This window comes from Melospiza georgiana, chromosome 1 (assembly GCF_028018845.1).
Source record: "Melospiza georgiana isolate bMelGeo1 chromosome 1, bMelGeo1.pri, whole genome shotgun sequence".
Taxonomy (NCBI): Eukaryota; Metazoa; Chordata; class Aves; order Passeriformes; family Passerellidae; genus Melospiza; species Melospiza georgiana.
Window position 1 is genome coordinate 106,895,711 of NC_080430.1, and position 17,994 is coordinate 106,913,704.

The following is a 17,994-nucleotide window of genomic DNA, read 5'->3' on the forward strand; positions in this document are numbered from 1 at the left end:
TGGACATGGACCTCTGGATCTTACTTAGTATAGCCATCACTTTGTTTCAAAGCCTGCCCCTTTTTTATTTTTATTTCTGTTATTAGTTTTCCAGAATCCTTTCTAATAGTAGTTCTCAAACTTTAGCCCATGGTGGGGTGCTGAGATATTAAAGGAGGGTTTTAAGGCCACTGGTTACATATTCTTTTCTTTGTGAGACCTTGTGCGTGCAACCAAAATATAAAATCTCCAAAATATAAAATCTGATCATGTTCAGACCAGGGATAGGACTGCAGGTACGTGTCAGTCAATGGCTTAATTTCATAAGACTTTATCCTCTTACTGGTGCATGGAACATTTTGGTCATATAATGGGTGTTCTGAGGAAGAGGTGGTTTTGTGTGTGTATAGGTCGAACAAATGCATGGCCTGGGCTGACTGTAGGCAGATTATTTCTGCTCTCCCTTCTGACTCTGTTGCGGTGATTTTGTATTGCACTTCCTCCTCCAGACATGCTTATTGGTAAAAATATACTTCTCTGTGTCTCTCATGACTATTGAAATAATCAAGAAATCTTGCTACTTGTAAATAAAGAAGTAATACTGTGTTGGATGGCAATATTCCATCTGAGAATCTTCACACTATTTGAAACAAGAGACTGCTATTTAGTGCAGCTGCCCTGTTCTTTTTGTGAAGGTGGCAGCTCTGCAAATAACTGGTTATAAGTGTTTGGTTCAATCATAATGGATTATTTTGATTTAATAGTATACTTTACTATGTAGCTGCTTATTTAGTTTCTGCTTTCTGTAGAAACATTTTTGAATTTTAGGCTGAGGTTAAGGAATTAGTAGACTTCGTGAAATATTTTCATCCAGTTACACATCATTATCTGAAGATATGGATTTCCTGATAGCTTTCCTTGTATAGTTTTCTTATTTTAAAATAATTATTTTATATTCAGCAAATATCAAGATTTGTACAAAGATGTCAGAAGCATGTGTGATTTTATTTGAAAGGTGTGATTATTTTTCCATGAACAAACTCCTGTCTGCGATGCAGGGGGAAAATAATGGGTGCTAATATTTACACATGACTTTAGCAACTGGAGTTAGCTTATTTGTGGCAGTGCTGCTTCTCACCCTGTTGAAGGACAACTTTTCTAGCCTAATTTTTTGAGACTGTGGAAGGAGATGACCATTAGGCATGCCATGCCACCTAAACTTGTGCATTAGCTGTCAGGAGACAGGTTGGTTAACACCAGCTTTGGCTGCCTGTACATGAGCTGGTTCTGTAGGCTCCCGTTATAGTCAGTGGAGAGAAATAAGCACTTTCACTGCATGATTCATCTCACCCCCAGATGGATGTCTAAATTTGGAAGATGAATTCCACCTGAAGTCCATTACTGAATATAAATGTCATTAGTTTAAACTAGGGAATTATTTTTAAAGGGCACTAGCTTGACTGACACAACAATTGAGTAGAAGTCTTTTTTTCTTACATGAATTGTGTTTCAGAGGTTTAAAATCAGCACTCTGAAGCCTGTTTCATATTTTGTGTTGTTTGGAGATGCTCTGCCTTTACAGCAGATTTGAAAGTTACAAGTCAGATATATTCACATTCCTTAATTTCTAAGTATCTAACTCTCCCAGGCTGTCTGACTCTTCCTGACAACTGATATGATTGCTGGTGTAAGGAGATGACAACAGGGTTATGTGCCCTGCTCTTCTCATTATGCTAGTCCCTGTTGTCAGAAAGATGTCTTTCTGCTTGTAACTTTCTGCTAAATGTTAGGAATTTAAGAAAAAAAATCCAGTGTCCTTAAAATCATTGTTCCTCTACAGGACCCTGTGTCTGTACAGTGGTTGTACTCTTAAGTTTGTATGAGGTGATCCAGCCTTCAAATTATCAGGAAGAAAAGGTAGGCAGTGCAAATACCTTTTTTTGTTTCTGTTTGTCTGGAACAGACACTTGGTATGACTGGTATTCTTTTAAAATACTTTTCATGCTGTGCCATGCTTACACACACAGAATTCTATCACCCCCCTCCCCCCATTCATTTTTCCTGTTTACACATCTTGATCCCTTTCCTGTCATGGGCAATCTCCTAGTCCTTTTTTTTCCCTTTTGGAAACACTGCTTTTTGTGTCCTGATTTGTGGCAACTTTTTCCTCATCTGATCACACTGATCAAGTCCTGCCATCAGATCCTATCCTAATACTTGAATCAAATATAAAGAATTATTACAATCCCATTGCTATTGTACCACTTTTATTTTCCTATACCATTTACTATTCTTATGTCCAGTTATATATCAAGGATGGTAGAATTCTGTCAGGTCTGTTGGGTTTGGGGATTTTTTTTGCATTGAAATGAGGTTTTTTTTTCTTTGAAATTTTTTAGTTCCTACATCAGCCTGAAGGTTCTAGAAAAGTAGATTGGGGTTAAAAAAATCACAAGAGCATTTGAGGTTATGTATATAATATAAAAATTTATCCTTTGAACATCTTACTCCACCAGGTACAAACATGGTGGTGAGAGTTCCTCACTCAGAGCTTAGAGGAAATCAGAGGCTGGGAACTTGGACCCAAAAGGTTATTGATGTTCCTAACTGGGAGAATGGATGTTGTACAGATATTGTTTGGGCTCCTTACTTGTACTGACAAGTATGTAAAGCAGTTCTCAACTCTCTGAACAAAAATAGCAAAAGTCAGTAGTAGCTGTGTCAAGCTATGGAAAGATATGAGGGCAGGTAAAACAAATCACCAGCCCTTAGCACTAGCAGAGAATTTATCAAATAGAGATTGCTAGACACTTTTAGAAAACAATATCCCCTCTAAGCTGGGACATAAAAAAGCCCATTAGTCTCTACCAGTTGGGAGTGGCTGGGTAATTCTTCCTTTTCCTAGCCTGGCAGTTTAATGCTGGGTGTTGTATGAGCAGATAATGCAAACCTGTTTGTGTGATAAGGAGCAATTGCTGAGCTCTCCATTGGATGTTGAATAGGACTTTGCTTGGGGACAATATCCCTTCTTCCTGTTGAGTGCTTCTACCTGTACTTGGTAGAATTATGAAGTGCTACCTACTGCTCCCCTGTAGACAGCTGCAAAGGAGTTACTTCCTTCCGTGTATTTCTCCTTTCTTCTTACTGTGTACTTGGGGTTTAGTGTTGTATTGTGTCTACCTTACCTTAGACCAGTCACCAATGAACTGTGTCACTCCTTTGGTGGCTGCAGGTCCAGGCATTTACCTCTAATTCTGTTCAGGCTCAGAGTTATCCCTCTTAGTACTACTCTTTGTGAATAGACTCTGTGGACTGCTGGCCAGTGGATTCTGGCCAACAGTCCACAGATTGTGCCAAACAGCTGGACCCATTTTTCAGCAGATCCATTTTGTGTTTAGTCCAAAAGACAGTGTTCAAAAATATGCAAAATTAATTCTTAAGGCTAACCTGTGAAATGATAGTATTGCATTGCTTCCTGCTAGAAAGATGACGTTTAGAAGTATTAAGTTTATAAAGCTGGTAAGGATTTAAGGAATTTTGGAAGTTTAGGAGCTTAGCAAGGAAATCCCATTTCTGCTGGATAGGGATAACAGATAACTTTCTCTCAGATACATCTTTTTTCTTCAACTTATGAGAAGTGACAAATGCAAGTTTTTACACATCTGTAAACCATCAGTATAATAAGAATTAAAACACTGGAATAAGTAAGAAAGCTACATAAAATATGTCTCCCCCACATTCCAGAAGAAACATAGAACAATGGGAAGACTTCTTCCTTTTTCTTGTTTTATGGTGACATGATAAAATTATTATATAAGTTATTTTAAATGCTTATATTTTTATTTTGTTTTCAATAAATCCTTGGGTTTATTGAAATTTTCAGTCAGACATTCGAATCTGCAGCAAAGTGGTTTTCATTTAAGCTGTTTTAATCATGCTGCTTATTTTTGAAGATCAGCAGTTCTGTCATTGAAATATCTCTATCAGGCAACATTAGTTCTTTTTGAATAGTGTAAATTTGTTGTTTCCTTGTTACTCATGACTGAGATCATTCTGACCTGTGACCAAAATTTTAAAAACTGATGCAGGTTACTGAGGAGTAAGTTGTTTGGCGTGCATGCTTCTGCTAAATCCCTAACAACTTCCTTCCACCCTTCAATTTAACATCTAATTGAAATGGAAATTGTCCTTCCTTCTGGCAGTACTTCTAGAGTCAAAAGAATATTGCTAAAAGCCCTGCTTACTGGTTATGAACAAGAAAATTTGTTACTAAACAGCAGTTAATTAGCCTAAAGAGAATTCTTTAACATACTTTGTTTACTTCTGAAAACAAGGTACCAGAGTGATTGAAAATACAAAATGGCCAAGGCTTTATTTACCTATTTAGAAAAACATTGCCTGAACTGGTCAATAAAAACTGAAGGGTATCTTTGTGCTGTGGTGTACCCTTTTGGAAGTTAACAGTATTTACTTACATGAAATAAGTCAAAACTATTTCCTATTGCTCTTTGATTATTAGTAGTTTGTTTCTCTTTCAAAGATAACTTTCAGCCCTCTAATTCTTCCAGCATCTCTTCTCTCCTTTACTCACCCTTCTGTATTACTGTTGTATTTGATATCCTGTACCATGGCTAAAACTTACCAAAGTTATCTGTTTTGTTCACTTTGCTCGTGTTCAGGGAGTAGTGACTGGTGATGTGTGTTAGTTGTTGTTGGCCAGTCCATGCTTGGAACATATATTAGAGGGAACTATGTCAGAGGGAAGGCCCATTGACTAATATGGAAAATTTTTTAAAAAGGGAAACAAAACTGATGTCATCTCTAAAGTATCATTACAAAACTTCAGCATTGTTTTTGAGCTGTATGTTGATAAAGCTCTGCATCACAGGAAATACTAAGATGGTTTCCCTCTGTTTCACTCCATCAAATAGAACACCCTCAGGAAAAGCTAGTCTTTGACATCTTCTGCAGAAACGCTTTTATGAACTGTGTTTAAAGCCTTTTAAGTGGTAGAGTGACAATCAGCAGAAGATGAGTTGAAACAAAAGCAAACACTATGTTGTTCCATGTTACATGCCGTCATTGCAGGCTTGGTATGCTTGGTACAAGTCTGTCTGATTGCTAGACTGGAGCTGGAAAGGGTTGAATATTTTGATGCCTAAAGCAAATGAAGCAACATGAATGTAAGGGAAGGTGGTATCCTAGTTTTAGAAAGCAAAGATTGATTTTTTTTTTTCAAGCAAGTTAATGAAATCACTAGTTGAAGTGACTGCATTTGGAGCAAAACTTTTCTGCTGGAGACACAGGATACACCTACTTGCAGGAACCAGCCCTTGTTTAGGACAAGTGGCTGTAACCTACAAATAAGCCAGTCTTGCTTACAAAGACAGGAAGAATGTGAGTGCTTTCCTGTGGTGGTGTGCTTGCTGAGGTGCAGCAGCTATGTCTTCATCCTGCAGAAGCAGATGAACTTGGAAGGTAGAAGTGCTGCATAGCTGAGCTCCATGCACAAGGCAAAACACAGTGCCAGGTGCTTGCAGGGCAGATGATGAACAAGGCAATGCAGTCTTGGAGATAAGCATAAGAAACTCTGTATAGAGTAGTGGTGAGACTCTTACTGTGTCCTTTTGTCTCTGCTTTCAGATGAGTGATAGAATTTTGATTTATTTTTTTTTCAAATTTGTCCTGCAGCTTCAGGACTAGAGTTACCTGGATTAACTGAGAGTCGTGTCTGTTTAATACAGAAAAATTATTATTTACTTTCAGCAAGAAGGATGTGCACCATGCTTTCAGGGTATGGAAAATTCTGTTCAAGAGCACTGCTGAAAAAGACCTAAGAATCATAATGCTGCTGTCAAAATAAAAACTAAAGATCTCAAATGGGCCCAGGGAGGATCATGATTTTCCATGAAGTGCCAAGTCCTGCTCCTGGATCAGGAAAATCCCCAGTAGCAATACAGACTGGAGGAGGAAATAATTGAAAGCAGCCTTGCAAAGAAAAAGATCTATGCTGGTGGATGAAAAATTGGGCATGAGGTGACTGTGTCCTGGGCAGCATCAGAAGTGTGGCCAGTAGGTCAAGGGAGGTGATTCTGCCCCCCTGCTCTGGTGAGACCCCACTTGGGGTGCTGTGTCCTGCTCTGGGGCCCTGACCATAAGGACAATGTAGAAGTGTTAGAGCCGGTCCAGAGGAAACCACAAAGATGAGCAGAGGGCTGGGGCATGAGGACAGGCTGACAGAGTTTGGATTGTTTGGTCTGGAGAGAAAGTGGCTCCGGGAAGAGTTATTGTGGACTTTGAGTATATAAAAAGCACAGAGAGGGACTTTTACCAGGGCCTGTAGTGACAGATCAAGGGTTAGCAGTTTTAAACTGAAAGACCATAGCTTGGTATCCCATGCAAGTGAGAAGTATTTCAGGATGAGGGTGATGAGACACTGTAGCAAATCACTCAGAGTTGTTGTAGATGCCCCATCCCCAGCCAGGTTGCATGGGGTCCTGCTCAATGTGAAAGATATCCCTGCTCAGGCTCGTGGGCTGGAACTAGATGATCTTAGAAGATCCTTCCCAATCCAAAACATTCTGTGATTATATGTAAGAAGGATTAAGGAATATCCCCTACCTTGAATGCCATGTCTGTTCCTAATGATCACTGTTAATGGGAGTTTCTGAAAAAACTGAGGGATCTTGGAGGGGATTTGATGAGGTGATCGAGTGACTGAAGAGCCACTTGATAGACTGGAGCCTAGTGGGACTACATTAGTCTTGTCTAAGAGAAGGTTTAAGCAAACTGTGATCTTTATTACACTGGAAGCAGGGACAAGGTAGGGCTCCAAGGCAAAGGTGTTTTCTGGATGTTGCCATTAAATTCAGATGGGATGTGAGGCATGTACTTTTAGTGGTTACTGTGCTCAAAATGAAGGACTTGCCCAGACTGTGAGTGAGCTTTCCATAACAGTCATTTCAAATGAGTTTGGGCATGTGTGTACATTCAGGACCATAAAAGGAAAAATTAATGTAGGGCAGCCCTGTGGCCTCTATTGTGCAAGATGCCTGACTAGCTAATTAAGATAATTTCTCCTGGTCTTCTTGCCTATGAACACTATTATAGCTGTCAGTAGAGAAACAATAGAACAGCACTAATGATAGCTATTAGGGTAATAATTCTTGTTTAAAAATCACCCAGCTCTTTTCATAAGGGTGTTATTTAGCAGATGTCATCTTTTTTGTTTGTTTATTTTTGAATATCTTTACAATTTAATTGTACTTTTCACTTTTTTAATGTACAAAGGAAAAACACTATTGATTAAAGCTATTGATTAATGAAGAACAATGTACATATGTATTTGTAATTGTTTATACATACTTTAACTTTTTGTTTTAGTTCAAAGGTTGATATTTTCCAGCTGTCTTCTTGGAATCTTTGCTGTTGTTCAGAAGAGAGCTAATTGAAGGAGGTCTGGGTGTATGGTCCTTGAATAAATGAGCTGCAACATTTTGTCAGTAATTTGACTTAATAATTGGACTTAAACACTTTATTTACTGATTTTTCTTAACATGGTAATCATATCAAGCATATTAGGATAAAACAGCATTGAGAATAAAGGAGAATCTGCATTCAGCTTAGGGTGATGTTTGGCAAAGAGCAGATGGGAAATTCATGTCTGCAAAGCAGGAATGTGCAAGTATAAAGTACAGTGTATCAAACACACAGCAAATAAATAATGTCCTAAGTTCCGTCAGGTTTCTTATCAGTGACCATGTGCTATAATTTGAATGGATATGACATCATAGGGTCTTTCATTGATTTATCACTTTAAGTTGCTGCAACTGTTCCTTTCCTTTATATTTCTAAGTTGACTAATGAAGTTGCAAGAGGATTCTTGCTGATATTGAATTCCTCTGTCATCTTAAAGTATGCCCATCTGACAAGATGAAAATTATTCATAAGAATTTCAGTGGCTCTGAGATTCTGGGAGCTTGCAAATGTTGTCATCCCTTTTTCATATGTAGTTCATAGTTGAACTTTGAAAGAAATTGCTTCTTCAATTATCTTTTGAGAACAAAAGTGCAATTTGTTCTTCTACCATGTAAGTTTTATGCTGGTTTTTCTGTAAGGCAGATGTCCCTTGGGAACATGTTTTGCATGCTTCATGCTGTGAGACTCAGAAAGCCAATGTTAGTTTAATTTGATAAGCAGAATTTATATGTTGCTTTTTAAATAACTTTTGGATACTTTCTTTAAATGGAATGTCTGAAAACTGATTGAAAATGGTGTATGATACCAAGCATAGGTTTGTTGTTTTCCAAATAAAATTCAATGAAAACAAAATATTTCTATTTACAAATTGATTCCAGCATCCTGTCTAAAATATCCTGGATAACTTTGACAAGGTATGATGTGCCTTAAAATCTGAAACAATCTTTTGACCAGGCTTTTTAAACATACCCAACTTTTAGCTTTTAAGATACTTGTAATTATTTGCATGTCAATAAAAATAGCCATTGCACTATTAAAAAAAAAAACCAGCAGAATTGTTCTTTTCTGCATTTATTTATTGACTATCTACTTAAATGTTCAAGACAATACTGCAGCAGTAATATTGTCTAGACAATATATTGGTTGTTTTGTCTCTAGTATCATCTGTTGTCAGAGAAAATGTCTTTGTGTGGTAAGGGCTTGAAGTTGTATGGCTAGACGTTGTAACTCTAAATTTTAGAAATGGTCTCATGTATATGTATTATGTATTTCATCACATAAAACTGCTTTTGCAATTCTGATACTTTAGTTAGTCTCTCCCTTGTGATCTTGATTGTTGGAATAAAGAAAATTAATCCACCAGTATTAGGTATTTTGCATCGTCTGCCTTTTCACCCTTTTTGAAAGTGAAAAATATGTTGACTTCACTCAAAATTCAATATACATCTCAAAAACAAACTTTCTTTATGTAGAAGCTCTATTTGGCAGTTGGTAGGGGTTTTAAAAATTAACTATTTAACTTTGCCGTATTTTCTCTGCTCTGTTTGGAAGTTAGAAACGGCTCCCTTTTGATGTGAGTCAGGTACCCCAGCTAGGCGCTGTGCCTGCTGCAGCTGGGTTTGGGGTTTTAGGTACTTTTCTGTTTGCTTGGGGCTTTTTCCCATCCAGTAACTTCTTTCTTTTTGCTTTCCATTGTCTTGCACACAAGGTAGGCAGCTTTCAGCTGAAGTGGAGATTGCTTCTGTGGGCAGCTGGAAGACAAGGAGGTTGATGGTGGGAATGTGCTTCTTCTGGTGTTGAGCATTTTGGATGAGGCGGCCTTGCGCTGATGTATCAGACTAAAAGTCAGGCTGCCACAGTTGCTCTTGCAAGATCTTAGTCCTGGCCCTGGCAATGACACTCACTCCCTGTGGGTTTTCCTGAGCCTTGTCTAGATCAGAATGTTTCTGATGTTTAAGTCAGCATCAGTATAGTAATAACTACTTCTGTTTTCTTGGATAAGATTATTCTGACTTTAACCAGTAATCATAAAACAATTCAAGTGAAGACATACTAGAATGCAAATCCTGTGCAGATGTTGCATCAACATAATTACATTAGTTTAAATTCATAAGTTGGGACATAGCTGTTGGAGTTTTCTTCAGGTAGCTGAGTCCTTAGTCTTTGAGTGGAATTTCTGAGCTACAGGTTGATGGAGGTCAGAGCAGTCTGCCCTCATCCTGCATGTCTCGTGTTCCGAGGCATCCCCTGCTGATGACTCTCTATAAAAAAAGAGAAGCCTTATTTTATGTCAGAGTCCAGACCCACAGTGAAGGGTAGAACTCCTGATTAGAGGCAAAGGCCACTATTGGAGGCAGAATAAACAAGCTAGGTCTTCTTCGACTAGAAGTGTGTTAAAAATCACAGTAGGCTTGCTTTCCTCTACCTCTAGTCTGTCATTCTTGCCCACTTCCTAGTCTGATTGGAAGCACCACCTTTTCTTATATATAAACATCTAGTCAAAGAAAACCTCCTACCCTAAATAGTGTAGGTGAAACTCTGACTATAAATAAGCACGAATTTATGAATAAGTGTGTTTTGCAGAGCCAGCTGGGTATCATCCATGACATGGTCATTGTCTCCAGTATGGTCTTGAAGCCTTTGCCTGTCTCTAAATTGAAAGGCACTTTAGAGGTACACAAATCTGTATCTACAGATTCAGCTGTCCAGGTACATGGAAGTGGGAGGAGATCCTGCATGTGTTTGACCCGGATAAAAGGAAGAATGTAACAGATAAAAAATAAGAGAGTGTTCACATCTCTCCTTACTTTGCCTTACTGATAACCCTTAATTCCACTTTTGTTTTTAGTACTTTTCTTTGCCATAGTCAATTTTTCCTTCAACTTTGCAACCTAGCATCCAATGGGACCTTGCAGTTGGATTGCTAGGGCCTGTTGTGAGTATTGTATTGCCTGCTGGGGCAGTTCCATCTCCTACCTGTTAGATCCAACAAGGACAATAAGTGTTTCTTCAATAGAGAAGCCTTTGTGTGGGACAATCCAAATTGGAGGACTGCAAATCCTTAGACTCCTGCATAGGTACAATGTTCAAAGTCTGATACATCTGGGTAAATCTCCCATCTCTAAGCCATTCAAACCTCAGAGGAAACAAACTTCCATTGAACTTCTTCCATTGGAAAAAAAAAGTCAGGAAATCAGGGAAAGATGTGAAGGATTGAAGGTCCTTCTTCTTTTAGCAATTTCTGCTTTTACTTGTTTTTCAGGTAGCATTTTGAAATCTCTAGTTACTTCAGTATTCCTTTGTGATCTTGTAAGCCAGTTAACTGGTTCCTCCATTAGAAGGATCAGTATCAATATTTAATTTAAAGCAAATTCAAAATTCTGAGTCCTGTAAAAAACACAAATCAGAATAGCAATATGTAATATTTCCGATATCTTTTGACTCTTTGACTCTGAAATGCAAAATGTTCACCTAAAAAGTATTTTTATACTCAGTTCTTTCTCTATACAGAATCCTATTTGCTACAATGGGTTTGCTAGCTGTAGCTTTATTAGAAAACAATCTGGAGTCTCTTCTGTTGCTGTGAAATCAAAATCGTTATCACAGCAGCCCCAGATTTTTTTGTTTAATATATTTCTGTAGTCACGATCAAAGAAGCACTAGGTCTGTACAACCATTAGGATTCAAAACTTCAGATTGCCTTAGTAATAAAGAGGATGGTTTTAAATATCTGTTTTAGTGTATGGGCAAGATGAGGTCTAATAGTACTGATTTGTAGTTGTTTTTTGGTGTAGAACTCCACAAAGATGTATGGTAAACACTGAAATTCAAGTAACATGAATGCTTGCTTCAGTGGGGTTTTTTTAATGTTTCTTCCTTTATCTTCACTTATTGTTCCTTATTCGATCGTTAATTGCAAGGTCATGTCAGTTGCACTTTAAATGCATAATGATGCAGACTCTCTAAGGCCTCATTACACTAATGTTGCTGCTAATTATAAAACTGAATACAGTAGAACATCATTCTTTGAAATGTCATGGATTGTTCATGGTAAAATAAGCAAACCCTGCAATTTATGACAGCTCATAAAAGATAAATTATATCCCATGATAAAAACAGTGTGATTTTTAAAAAGTGTATATACTCTGCAAAGAACACAGGGTAATTCTTTAGTACACTGTCCTTTATAAACAAAGCAGGTTGTTTTGTAGACAAGAGAGCCCACTCTTGTTTTCATACCAAAACAGTGACCTGTTAAAAATGGACTGAATTAGCTGGATATTATTGTAGGGGCTAAAGACATCTTAGCCTCTTTACTAGTGGTTTTCAGTTTTTTCAGTCTGTGTCACATCTAATAAATGATTTTTCAATACCACCAGCTGAAGCCAGCTGTTTGGCAGATGCTCTATGCTGTTTGTCCAGTGTACAAAAAGCCAGTATAGGTTCTGTGTCTCTGTTGACATGTGGAGTCAGCTCTACACTTGTTTGAGCAAATAGACAGCTGCCAGCTAATGGATCCATTAGCAAACTTCCCACAGAATATCCTGTCTTTATCACTGCATGAAATTTTAATAACTTTTAATCATTACTTTAGTTGAAAGTTAAGACCTTTTTGGAAGACCTTTTTGTAAGGCATTTGTTTCACAGAAGTGAAGGCATGTCTTTTTTTGACAGAAACAAATTCTTTTTTATGCTAACACTGAGAAGTGAAGCTACAGTAGCAGTGGAAATCTTCAATGTGAATCTCAAATTATTTTTCTGTATTAGGTAGCATGGGGAGTTACTTTTTAGTTAGATGATTTTTCTGTATATTTTAGGTGGGAAAATATTTGCAGTCTTGCCTTATCCTTCTGGAAAGAGACTTGATTTGCTTGTTCTAACTTACTCTTTGTAGTGAAAAATCACTTCTATGCTCTTTTTTAGCTGTATGGACACTTTCAGTAATCAGAAGTAATATAATCAAAATGTTGCAACCTGCCCTTCCCTTAGTGGTTTTCTTTTGCTATTCCTCTTAGTTATGTTACAGTACCTGGTTTATATGAGAGGTTAAAAAGAGAGGAAGTCCCTAGAGCATCTTTCCCTTTGTGGTGCCTTGAAACTGCTACATGTGACTGTCACTCCTGGCCTTACTCAAGATGAAGTCTCCAGCAGGCAACTGGGACATGCTGCATTGTAACACAAGAGCAAAATCAGAGAGGTATTCAGTTGGCCCCAAAAGGAAACACCAGTTTGTTTTTTTTTTTGTTTTTTTTTTTTTTTTTTTTGATGTCTTTTGTTTTGGTTTGGTTGTTTTGGTTTTTTGGAGTTTTTTTTAATAGTGATGGCTCTTCTTATCAAATGCATTACAGCAAGTGAAACAAACATGAGCCTCTTGCAGCCCTTTGGTTCATGGTTTTGGATGCTAACACCCAGCCCTCAAAACCTCTGTGCTGATGGGTGGAGTGTGGGGGAAAGGCAGTGCAGGGTTTAGAGGCATTTGCAGGCTGCTTTGCTCTAAGGCATGTGGCTGGAACACAGTCAGTTTATCCACCCGAGTTGAAATCCCTTCTTTCAATGAAAACTTTATCTAATCTTCCTTCATGCCAGTAGGAGACCTTCATTGAAGCACTCCTGGCAGTCCTGTGTCCCAAGGAACCAAGGAGTAACTTCTGTAACTATCAACTGGAAGGAGCAAAGACACATTAGATCAAGAGTAGGTTCTTTATGACACCCACCTCTCTGGGCTGGATGGACAAGGCTGCAGACACCCTGAGGGAATTTGTCAGTATGCTAAGATACAATGGCTTTAGAAGAAGAACTTGTTTTTCTTGGTCTGGTAGCTCACCCTTAAAGGAAAGCAGAAAAATGCCAACACAAAGACTTTACTGGCCACACTTTTCAATTGTTGTTGAACAAAGCTTTCCTCTCATCTGGCACTCTGCTGTAAAAAGGAGTTGGGAAGGTAAGAGGGCAGCATTGACTTTCTTGGAGCTCTCATCTTGTCAGAGTGTTTATTAAAGGTCTTCTTCATTGTGTGAGGTGTTTGTAGGGTATTGAATGACAATTATCCTGTTGCTCTTTATATACTTCTCCAAAAAAGCACAAATCCAGTGAGATGCTACTAAAATTTTATTTGATTCCAAGTTCCTGGGGTACTCTCATTCTTCTCTTGATTTCTCCAGGCATCCTGTTAAGCTTCAACTGTCCTTAACAGTGATAATTTTAGTTTCTGTTTCTACTTGAGAACGTTCTAACATAGGTTTGTTTTCATCTAGAAGGCAGAGCAAGACGGCTGGACTTATAATCCATGCCTTTCTGAACATGGTTTCCTGATAGACCTCCAGCAAGCTGACTGCCACCCTCTCCCACCCAAAATGTGTGGGCACAGTGATCAGAATCAATAGAAAGAACAAGGTGCTGAAGTTACTCAAATAAATTGCCTCAGACACCAGTCTGGCATGAAACAATGATCTAATTAGTGGGAAGTCAGAGACTTGTGAATAAGATACCTTGGGCCAGCATTGCTTTAAATAGATTGACTTCTGCTGTGAAAATAGGAATTTCCCATCTGAATCTGTTTTAAAGAGTTCAGTGCATCGGATAGAGAGCTGTTAGCTTTTTATGACAAAAATGTATTCCTTAATATGCTTTTGCTGGCCAGGCAAAGGTTGGTAAAAATAGGTGTAAAGTTATTTCACTTACATACATTTTTGATAACAAATGTAGTACCAGAATAATCAAATCCAGTATTGCACACCAGCTGCTTAGGGATTTTTTGTTCTTTATCCAGCAATTTATTATAAGACTGAACAGTACTAAGTCGTTGGGGGTTTTCCCCCACAGGATGGGCAGTCAGGGATTTTTTACTACTTGCTCTTGGTTTATGTCATCTTCCCTCCCCTCATGCTTCTAACTTGTCTTCACAAATGCATATGCAGAATTTTACTGCAGTTTGCACCTATATTTTTTTGCTTTTGAAAGCTTGGGAGTTTGCTCAATTTTCTTTTGTGGGTATGCAGTTATAAAAGTGTTTACATTTTTGTCTGCTTATTTCTGAGTGTCTTTCTCTTTGAAGTGCTGATTGAATCTCTACTGTTAATCTCTTTAACCCCTGAAAGAAGATTACCTTAACAGTGAAGTGGCTGGGGAGGGGAGAAGCAAGGGAGAAGCTGATTCTGTTTTTCTCGAATGAATTCAGGTCTTCAGTAAGGGCTTTTCTTTGTGACACACGGGTGATAGTAGTTACCAGCCATTTGATCAAATCAGCAATTCCTTGGGCAGGATCCAGCAGTTTTACTGGACTTGGTAAATTGTTTACTATCTATTTTTTTATTACTTTTTTTTTTTTTAATCTTGAGGTCTTATCAGCCTGCTACAAGTCAGACAAATGGCACAAGGACAGAAATACATTTGTGATGGACATTTGGACAGATGTCCGTGTGCTTCCCTTTTAATCTACTTGATTAACATTAGTAGTGTGCTGGACTTTTGAATTGTGCACTCAACTTCCAGCCAAAGGCAAGGAATCAGTGCTATTAGAAAAGACATTTTTGTAAAGGTGATAGGATTTTTATTCAATGCTAGCAGAAAAGAGAATTCGAGTTTTTTTAAAAATAGTCAAGTAGGCCTCAGAGGAAGACAAGAATTCACAATAGGCAGCCACATGGCCAAAAGAAAATATTTGGGATTATGGTGTCTGTTTGCAGCAGCAGAGAAATTAAAAGGATGTGATTCTGGATGTTTGACTTCTGTTGTGAATTTATAACTGGCTTTTGTACTGTGTATAGTAATGTGGTTTTTGTAAAGTTTTTATGCACATTGCATTCTTATTCACATATTTGAGCCTTGCTCTGTTAACATTTGCTCATAATTAATAAGTTGGCAATAATAGTATAAGAAGTAAAAATAATTGAAAAGGTGTGCTTTGTGATGATTCATTGGAAAACCTTAAATGTGATTTGTAAAAGGGCAGTTATTTGACTTTGTTGCTGCTTGTTTCTGCATCAGTAATTGTATTACATTGCAGTATTAGGGGCTGAAATGACAGGATGAATATTATGTTTTTGAGCATTAAATTATATAGGGTGTTTCACTGTCTGTGGACCTTGTTCCTTCCAGGAACTCTGATTCATGGTTCTTGAGGAAATTACAGTATCTTTATTATTGTAACGGTTAGTTATACGGAGGGTGTTATTTTCTCTCAGTGTGACTGGATTACAGCAGTATTTGTTTAGTAAAATTTACTTTGTTCCATATTTCTGTATCTAATAGTTAACAAGGTAAGAAGGGATTGAGAAGGAAAAAAGAATTAGGCACATTGGGAGGTATATTTTGTTTCCCTAATTGTTAGTTAGAGTCCATGAAATTGTTTTTGTACTTTTCAAAATATGTGGTTTTCATGCTTTCAGTCTCCTGCTGTTTATTTTTTTAATTGATTCATTAGAGAATGTCGAGCAGTTGATTTCCTGTGTCTGTAGAGGTTTTACTTTTGTAGTTAAAGTAGATTTTTAAACCCCCTCCTGCAAATAACACAGGGATTTTAATGCCAGACTAGTGCTGCATCTAATAGACGCTGCTGTTTTCTTCCTGATTTGTTTCCTAACTGGGGTAAGCCAGAAAATGCCTGCTACCAGTTGTCACACCACCTGATAAATGGCAGGTGGTGACTTCTTAAGGCTCAGTCGGTGTTAATTGCTGGTGACAGGTCTCCTCTCTGATTCCCTTCAGCAGCAGGTAATAGGTGCCCCCACGGTGAAGAGCTCAGGCACTGTCTGCCTGTAGTGGGAGCTGCTGGCACTCCTGGGCCATCAATGGTCACCTGGCCAGGCACAGTTCTGGTTCTAAGTCTCTTAGGATATTGTAATTACTTTTGGGTTTTTTGCAATTTTAGTTACTCTAGAGCTTAACCCTGTCTTCTGGCTGTGAATATCTGAGGTTTGTTTGTGAGATGTATTTGGGGGGCTGGCAATGGATGAAAACTTCTCTCTGTCTATAAAGATGTCAGCAGTTGGTCAAGACTTCATTGGCAGATGCTTAAAAAAGAAAGCAGGAATGCCCCATGCATTTTCTTTGTAGAATTGCGTGGATTTGCTTCCTATAATTGAGTCTGGATTTGTCACATCTGTTTCCCCCTCCACCCTGCTGTAGAAGACTCCAGTGTCTTTTCCTCATCTGTTGCCTGATTCCCCCTTTTTTCTTTGTTACCATTTACAGTCTGTCAGGTAACCAGGATGAAGAATAATCCAAATGTGCTGTTATTATGTGAAGTTGTAGGGGAAAATAATTAAGGCTTCCCTGGTAATAGTTTAGGTTTTATTGCAGAACACTTTTTCATCAGAGTTTACACTCTGCATGGGGTTCAAAAGTAATCAATTCACATTTGGAATAACTTTTTGGGAATATCCTGTGTTAGCTATCCTAAGACCACATGAAGGTGAACTCCTTTTTGTTTTTTCCCTTTCATCCTCACAGAAGCAACGATGGGGTGCATTAAAAGCAAAGAAGGTAAAGGCCCAGCCATGAAATACAGAACTGAAAATGCTCCAGAACCTGTTATTTCCCATGTCAGTCATTATGGATCAGATTCCAGCCAAGCAACACAGTCACCGTCAATAAAGGGATCAGCAGTTAATTTTAATAGTCATTCCATGACTCCTTTTGGAGGACCTTCAGGAATGACACCTTTTGGAGGAGCATCATCTTCATTTTCAGCTGTGCCAAGTACATATCCTAGTACTTTAACAGGTGAGTGTTACATAAAATGATTCTATTATTATTTAGTATTATACGCACAAAAAAATACTGTGACACCTTGCCACACAGAAATAAATTGCAAATTTAAAATAAATTGCCTTTTAGAGATTCCTGATTTTCAGTATCTTTACTGCTCATGTAAAAATTCAGCCTGTATTCACTAGTGACTGGGGCATGAAGGTTGGGTGTTATGGCTTTTATTTTTGTGGAGACAGTTAAGATCACAAAACAGAGAAATTTAAGAGTTACTAAAGACAATAATGGGAATAGTTGATAAATTTACGTTGGAAGTTGTAAGCTGTTGAAAGGATGTGTATGGGATAATGGCTTTAAACTTGGAGAGATGTACAAATGAAAAACACTTCAGATTCAGGAAATTGGTTTTTTAAACTGATTTTAAGTCTGATTACTTTTAAGTTACATTATTACAACATTGAATGAATTTATAAAGCTAAACTGGATTTGCATTATATTCTATGTACTTTACTGTGGGAACAATATGTGTGAAATGAAAGAGTGGAATTCCCATTTTTGGTGGTCATATGAAAACCAGAATGGAAAATGTAAAGATAGAATTTGCAGTACACAGACACCTTTTTGGCTGAGGTACAGCACATACAGCATTTTAAAGCAATATGCATATTTGATGTTATAAAGCCACTTAATATTAAAATCTTAAAAATTACAAAAATACTGATTCTGTCCATGTAACTAATTTCATCGTTTTGTTGGATATTTTTGAGAGGAAGCTGTGCTTTTTTTTTTTTTGAGAGACACTAAAAAGGCAGACTGATTTATTCTAGA

General features: G+C 37.8%; 1 protein-coding gene across 2 annotated transcripts in view; it reads left to right on the forward strand.

Annotated features, from left to right (window-relative positions):
* YES1 (YES proto-oncogene 1, Src family tyrosine kinase) overlaps positions 1 to 17,994 on the forward strand; it is a 50,678-nt gene that overhangs the window by 16,551 nt on the left and 16,133 nt on the right. The window contains exons 1-2 of one of the 2 annotated variants that reach the window (XM_058025576.1): positions 1,840 to 1,896; positions 16,909 to 17,181. In XM_058025576.1, coding sequence (XP_057881559.1) covers positions 16,917 to 17,181 — 265 coding nt within the window. In that variant the 5' untranslated portion in view covers positions 1,840 to 1,896; positions 16,909 to 16,916. Of the gene's footprint in view, positions 1 to 1,839; positions 1,897 to 16,908; positions 17,182 to 17,994 lie in introns of those variants that run through there. The other variant, XM_058025568.1, reaches the window with a different exon arrangement.